At 45.1% G+C, this 7,849-nt stretch overlaps 1 protein-coding gene across 1 annotated transcript; it reads left to right on the top strand.

Moving 5' to 3' along the window:
* The first annotated feature begins 2,184 nt into the window (after window positions 1-2,184).
* LOC144158806 (chitin deacetylase 7-like) lies at window positions 2,185-7,206 on the top strand. Its single transcript, XM_077689954.1, has 4 exons — window positions 2,185-2,624; window positions 4,493-4,678; window positions 5,937-6,182; window positions 6,818-7,206. The coding sequence occupies exons 1-4, from the start codon at window positions 2,200-2,202 to the stop codon at window positions 7,179-7,181; spliced, it is 1,221 nt and encodes a 406-aa protein (XP_077546080.1). The 5' UTR covers window positions 2,185-2,199; the 3' UTR covers window positions 7,182-7,206.
* The last annotated feature ends 643 nt before the right edge of the window (window positions 7,207-7,849 follow it).

Consider the following 7,849-nt stretch of genomic DNA (forward strand, 5'->3'; position numbering starts at 1 on the left):
TGTCTTCACTGTTGTAGCAACAAACGAGTGATAAAACAATTTACCAGTTTAGTTTCTATAACATTTGCCCACCCCTGTATGTTCTACATGAAACGATCGAATAATAGCGTTAAAAACTAAACTCAATGTTGAAACTTGCAACGCTGTTATGCCTTAACTACAGAGATTGCTCCTATGGCTAGCCGCTTACATATAAATTTTCTATAAATAATTGCAGATTTGATACCTTAAAATTTCCTATACTCAGGCTAATATTACAATCATAGACCAGAGTCAACACTAAATAGACAAACATTACCTGTAATGCTGAGCCTAACACGTCTGCTACTGGCCTAAATTTTTCCTCACAGAGTCAGTGTCCAAATAACAAATAACAAATAACAAACAAACCACAACAATAAAATGGCCAAGCAACGCCACTACCGAAGGTAGCACAACATCGCCTGGCACTCCTGGCACAACTCGTGGTACGCAAAACTTTGGTTTTATGCTTGTTCTGTAGTAGCCGTGAAAGAATTGACCTCGGAGGAGTAGAGGAATCTTACAGTGTGTGCACCTGTATCAGGGTCTGCCAGCGCTCTGTCAGAGAATTTTGTATAATGACACCGAAAGAAAAAGACTGGAAAATATATCTGACCCTTCCAGATGTGAATGCTTTATGTGCTGCCATGCAGTCTAGCAAAAATGCGGAATAAACGAGTTTACACACAAGCTTGCCTTGCTCCATGCTGAGCATTATCGTTGTAGTGTTTGATCAAAGTTTTTTTAAAGGTAACAGCCATTACCGCTGCAAGTAGGATCATCTCGAGCGTCTTCTGTGACCACCTCAATTGCACTGCCCAAATCAGCGTTGTTAGGAATAGCGTTTTTAAAGTCTACTTCATTATTTCTGTTATTCATATTTATAATATTATAAAATGCCTTCTTTATCATATTGTTACTTCAGGAAAACGTGCTCGATAGCACAGATTGAAACGTACTATGCTTATGAAAATGTGCTTAAGCCTACAGGCTATATATGGGCATGCTAATTACCGAAGTAGCAACGTACGTTTACGCAAATCAAATGTACATAGTGCTCGTACGGGTAAAAAAGAAAACAGGACGAAGAACACGAAGGAAAGACAGAAAGATAAAAACGATGGCCGTAACAGGACGCAATCCCATTACTCGATGTCTACACGAGCAATTTTAGCCCGCTAATACAAATTTAAGAAATCACCTTAATGCTAACAGCGTAAATGTATGTCTCACCAGGCAAGATAGTTGAACTCCACAAAGGTCTATAGAGAACAAAAAACGACGCAATCAAGAATTTATCACGCCAATGGTATTAAGAGGACACCCTAACCTGAAAGGGCATGTTTTTGATTCTATGACGCTCCGATGACGAGCATCCCACCACAGACATGCACTACAGGAAAGCCAACGTTACGCCATCGATTCACAAAACGAGAATGGCGAGCAAAGGCACATCAAATACATAAAAAAAACGTTTCCGGAGTTCGGAATCGAACGTGGGTCCTTCGCGTTATGAAGACGACGTCTTTCTGATTGGGTCGTTCCTACACGGACGAAGCAGTATTATTTAAAGCGAAGCTTTCTTGTTTTCATTTATAGGGACCGTCCCGTCCCCAAACTCTGTGAACCCCAAGAACCCCAACAACTGCGAACGAATCCCCCACGAGAAAGAAGAGCCTCTCAACCATCGTTGTCGTTAGACAAAGAGGCACTTCTGTTGATTTTTATGAGCAGATTAATCACCATATATTATTTTATTGGTCATAAGGAAAAATGTTTTTCGGGAACTATTATACTCAGCTCCACTCACGATTCTCCAGTTTCTTATCCTTGACTTCCTCCGATACCCGTCGTCTGCAGCTCCTGGAGCAAGGGAGAAAAAGTACACTCGTACTTCTCCCAATTTCCTTCGAATGTGCGCAAAGACTTCGCATTGAATCGATGTAGACGTATGCGTGCCACGCGTCAGCCAATGACATGAGCGCGGTTCAGGTCATCCAATAAGAAACCACGACGGCCCATCACACGATTATTCCTGGTGAGATCTTTCCATGTTCTTTCGAACTAGCGATGTCCCACGATGGGCTCCCCTTCGTACGTATATTAAATTCGCCATTTATTAACCTTTACGGTTTTCGACTTGGACAATGCTCATATAGCTTATGGAAGTCAGGACGAATGGAAGGATTGAAATATCGTTCGGCACACACTGTCATATCACACAACTCCTCGAGAGCAACTCCCAAGTTGTCTTTGAGTCGTTTTTTGGTCGCATTAAAACATGCGTGCCCTGCTACACTTCCATCTCCAGAATGCGACAACAAAACCTGCAAGCGTCCTCGGTGTGCCTGCGAAAGCGAAGAGCCTCCCGCCGGTCTGCGAGCGAAAGAGATGCCTCAGTTCGTAACACTGACGTTCGATGGTGCGGTCAACGCCGGCAACATGGACTTCTACCGGGAACTATTGATCAGCTCGGGTAGGAAGAACAAGCAAGACAAATGCGGGATCAAAGCAACTTTCTTCGTTTCTGCTGAATACCTAGACTACGAAGCCGTCAACGAGCTACACTCCTGGGGAAATGAGATCGCTGTGAAGTCTATTAGGTAAGCGCATTTAACTAATCTGAATTTGTAGTCGCAGTAGTGGTCATCAGTGGAATACGGAAGGCGTGGGTTGTGTTTCTTTTGGTTCGAGAAACGGGTCCTTAACAAAAGCAAAACTTTGACCAAAGAAAAATTAAGACCACGTAAACCAAGCGATTTCAAAAGTTTTTAGTAAATTTGCGTTGTGATTCCGGAACATCAGACATTCCCCCGCAACCCAATGACTTCAAATGAATATATTAGTGTTACAAGGGAAAAGAGAAAGAGAGAGAAATGTTATCGAAAGGAAAAATAACAGGGACACCTAAATCTAATTATCTCGAACAAAAGCAGACTATGCAAACAGTGTTTATTGAAAGTTTGCCTTTGCCAGGGACTTCGCGGCCCCTCGTATAGCTACATCTACTGGATGATTTAACCTTTGAAATCAACATTTCGCTTGCGCTGAAGAGCTAAACAGGCAGCCTAGACGTCATCCCCTACATGGGGACACTGAAGAACCGAGCGCCCGAAAAGCAGCCTGCACGACAGCGCTTTCGTGAGCATACATCATGCGCTCTGTAGTCTTCCTTCGGTAAACTCAGACATACCAGTGTTTCATATATCAGTTTTTTTTACCTAGTGTGTTATGAATTTTGCACTTCCGATAAAAAATCAGCGGGAGCTAGAAATTTTCTGCTTTAGTGCTCAAATGGCAACACTGATACAGTGTACCAAATCTGATAGACCTTGCTTGGCAGTTCTTTGTTTCCTTATTCATCTACCCCATCCTTATTAACGCGGTCCCCGATCTAAACGAGACACGTACTCGACACGCCTCGGCTAGTACTTCTTCCTGGCTGCCCTTGGGCGCTTCGCTCTCGGGAGAGGCCTCGGCATGGTAGTTTAGCCCAGGCCTACAACTGCTATCTCTGCAGCCAGGAAGTGATTATACCTCACCGGGCTCTTCAAGTCAACCACGCAGCCTGACCACCTCTCCCTCCCCCTTTCACTCCTTTCGGCCCATGTGCCCTCCTTGTGATATAATAAAGAACTTTCGCTCACTCGCCCGATAATTTGATGCAAAAGCACGAGGCGCTTTTGTGTACGCGTTTTTTTTTTGTTGGTCTTCTGGGTGACGAAGTTTATTCGTTTGCTCAGTTGTTTGACCTTTTCTTTCACAGTGAACTTGCTATAACTCTACCATTTGTCGTTCTCCGTTTTGAATTTCCCTTGTTTTTTACGGGTTAATGGGGGAAGGCGGGTACAGGCCGGAACTCCAAGTTTGCGGGGCGCGGAGAGAGCCTTTGCTTAAAAGAGGCAGTGCCTAGATTCTCCACAAGAAATTAATACGTCTAATCCAAGACTCAAGGCCATCTACCGAGATAGAATGACGTCAAGGAACTGGTAGTAGGGTAGTAAGAGCACGACGTCTGTGAAGAGTTCATGCTTTAACTTAAGCTTCTGTGCCTTCTGCCTCGCTGTCATTTAGCTTTACAGAGGGGGATCACTCATGATTTTTAGCAGCATTAAAACGCTTCTGAAAAGCCTACCCTCTAAACTTAAGACATCAGAGCTCACGCATTTACACCGTAGTACTTTGTAAAAGCGTGAGCGACTTTTGTGTGCACATTTCTTTAAAACACTCTTAATGGTTTTTTGTTTTTGTTTTTTCTCTACAACATGTCACCCTGCCAACTATTTCAATGTCAGTTCTCCAAATGCATGAGGCGATACTAATATTATAGCGTATTACACAGTTGCCCGACCCTGACACATTCTGCTCCTTTATTGCGGCTACGGTCGTACATGCAACCACATTAACATTGAGGGTAACAACATATGTACCATAAAACTGCTAACGACGTCTGGCCTCATTTCGTTCACAGCCACCGACCAGACCTATCGTACTGGCAGACCATCAACAGCACCATGTGGGAACGGGAGGTCCTTGACCAGCGGATCATGCTTGAAGTCTTTGCCAACGTGCCAGCCTCTAACGTCACCGGTTTCAGGGGACCGTTACTCTACACTGGTGGAGACAAAGGATTCAGAATGCTACACAAGTACTTCCGGTTGGTGCATGAGAAAACTCAGTTTTCAAAAGTTATATTGCGGGATTTAAAGTGCTCTCGGTGCACTACATGCCATTCATTTGGTACCAATGAACATGCCCCGTGTACTTCCTGAAGTGTTGTGTATCGTTGCAGCGCCTATTAGTCACCCAAGTGCTGTTTACCTGGAAAAAGCTATAGTGAGCATCTTTGCTGACAAAAGAAGCCTTGCGAGTACCGTGACCTATGGGTTTATATTGCACGGGCGCAATAAGAAGTTTCTTCAAGGAACAGGCAAACTTTACCTAATCTATCCACTGAGAAGAAGGCATATCTAGTCGTTGCTTATAAAATACTGCCTAAATTCAGACATACCTAGGAATGTCCGCAATTCTGAAACGTATTTTACGAAATGAAATTGGAGTGTGCCCAATACAAATAAAAGTAAAGAAAACGCTGTTTGCAATCGTAAAATTAGAGGAATTGGAGGTAGCTAATTTGTACCGGTCTTCAAGATCGCATGCTTAGTTTTACCTATCTTTGACAGGCGCTCAGAGTGTTGTGTTTTCACGAATATAAGTTCGTATTGTTGTGAGATCCCTTCTTAAGGCGGTGCAATGTTCAGGAGGTTTTTTGAGAAAGAGTCAAAAGTAAAGATAAATTACCGGGTGCTATTTGTACGCTAAACTGGTTGATGATGCCAGAGCACCAAATATTCAAGCCCCTCAACGACATTGCACGTAGCCAGTAACTAAGAGTTACGAGAACCAGTGAGGGTACCCCATCATTATGAGGAGCGCCACCACAGAGCACTTGACGAGAAGTTATACAAAAGCAACAACCCGCTCTTCCTCAAATTCGAGTCGATTTGCCTCTAACTCGAAGTGAAAGAAAACTCCCCTAGGCTGTATATGTTGCCGCGCAGCTCAAAAGGATAGTTATTATTAACCCTTATTAAAGTGAACCCATTTTTTTCTCCCGAGCAAGCTTCTCGCATCACTTATCCCCCAAACAGTGCGTGTTTCCGGAAGCAAGGGTGGCGGAAAACAGGTTAGCAGAGATTGAATAACACAACTCAGACCTAAGGATTGGCTTTCTTTTGAACTACCCTCTTCCTGTTGTCGTGGCTTTCGGCCATAAACTCCAACGCAGCAGCATCAAAATTTTACGCAATCCTAGTTGATCCTGATGAGCCTGGCCAGAAGACGTGTTGTGATAGGCTAATCTTGAAAAATTGTGCATCCGCTACTTCCTGACGATCTTCACACATGGTGTGCAGGTACGACAGCTCGCTCGTCCACCAACGGGTCCGAGGAGAGCACCCAGTTTACCCGTACACCATGAACTTCGGCTTCCGACGCAGCTGCACCGTGGAGCCGTGTCCCAAGGGCACCTACCCAGGACTCTGGGTGCTACCCATGAACGTGTTCTTCGCAGAGGGAGCAGGGGATGTCTTCCCATGCGCGATGGCCGACGCCTGTATACCGCAGCCGGAGACAGCCAATGACACCTTCAACTACCTCAGGTACGTATATCTAGTAAAGAAAGGGACGTAGTAGACGTTATATGCCAGTTGTCTCGCTATATTTAGCTTGCGTGCATAAGCTTATGAAAATGAGTCCTCCGGAACGACCACATGACACATTTCTCTTTCAAGACGTAACGGTAGAAACTTCCGGGCACATTCAAAGTTACTTGGAGCCGCAGTACAGTTGCAACAACAGACTTAGCTTTCTGGTATTAGTTCACGAGATTTGAATCCATCTTACGGTTTGGTGCTGGGTCGCTGTGCACCTGGTGCGGCCTTTTTCAATAATTGGGATATAAAGTCGTTCGACAATGGGTACTATAGGGAACGCGAGGCATACCAGAAGCCCCAGTCGCTGACTTTTAGAGCAGGTGGAATACTGCCAATTCGGGCCATTACTGCAATTCTCCCTTCAGCAACAGCCACACATCAACCCATATATTCACATGGTGGTATTACGCCGGTAACATGCAGGAAATCACGCGACCTTTTAGATATATATGTTAGGCCTGCAGAAAATTTTGTTCCGAATAGATAAGCAGGGTAATTTGATAAATCCGCTCGCTATAAGTTCCTTAAAGTCTGCTACGAGAATCGTATGAACTTTTGCTGTTTTCTTCACTCGTACGCAGGTCAAACTTCGAAGAATTCTACAACACCAATCGGGCCCCCTTTCCTGTCTTTCTTCACGAGGGGTATCTGAAACACCCCGAGCGCAAGGCAGGCTACTTGCAGTTTGTGGACTGGCTGCTGCAAAAAGATGACGTGTACTTGGTGACGTCCTCCGATGTCCTGCGTTTTATGGAGGACCCAAAGCCGCTGAGTGATTACGCCAGGCGCACTTGTACAAGCCGCACCTTCCATAGACCGAGCACATGTCCCTTGCCGACTACGTGCTCGTACAAGATCACGCCTCTAGGAGGAGAGCGCTACATGAGGACCTGTTCTACATGCCCGGACAACTACCCGTGGGTGAACAACCCCAGGGGATACTGAAATAAAAATGTCGTATGAAGATTTATATGTTTCACCTTTCATTTGAAAGATGATACTGGAACTTACGGTGCGATATGAACGTATAAAATCAAGTTTCAAAACGTCCAACCAGAATTTTGAACGCGCGGAGCAAATACAAAACAACGTACGCACGCACACACACCATGCATGCATCTATCGTATATATATATATATTGAGAGACAGAGCTCCGAGATGCTGAAGGACCACTTTTAATTAGGCTCCCGAGCACAGGCCACCGAAAGACGGAACTGTCCGGGGATGATGAGGGTTATACACAGATGACAGTGGCGATGGGTTTGGATGGGTAGAAGGGACAGAGGGATTGACCCGCCGTGTTCCACACTGAATATAACAATGTCATGTCGCTTCCACGCATAAATATCACAACAGTACACCCCCAATTCCCACACATTTCCCCCCGCTGCTGAAGGCGGCCGCCTGGCCGTACGGGGTTAGAGCTGGCGACGGGTGAACGGTTTTAACCGTGAAACGTGCACTATTTCAGTTCCACGGCGCCGACGGTCCGGTGAAGTGTCCACTGGAGACACGCGATAATTAACTGGTGAGGTCGGTTCGATTATAACGTAGGGGCCCAGGTAGCGGTGAAGAAACTTTTCGCAGAGTCCTGGAGTACGAACAGGGGTCC

Source organism: Haemaphysalis longicornis, unplaced genomic scaffold (assembly GCF_048455015.1).
Source record: "Haemaphysalis longicornis isolate Haplotype H1 unplaced genomic scaffold, Haemaphysalis longicornis Haplotype H1 scaffold_10, whole genome shotgun sequence".
NCBI lineage: Eukaryota > Metazoa > Arthropoda > Arachnida > Ixodida > Ixodidae > Haemaphysalis > Haemaphysalis longicornis.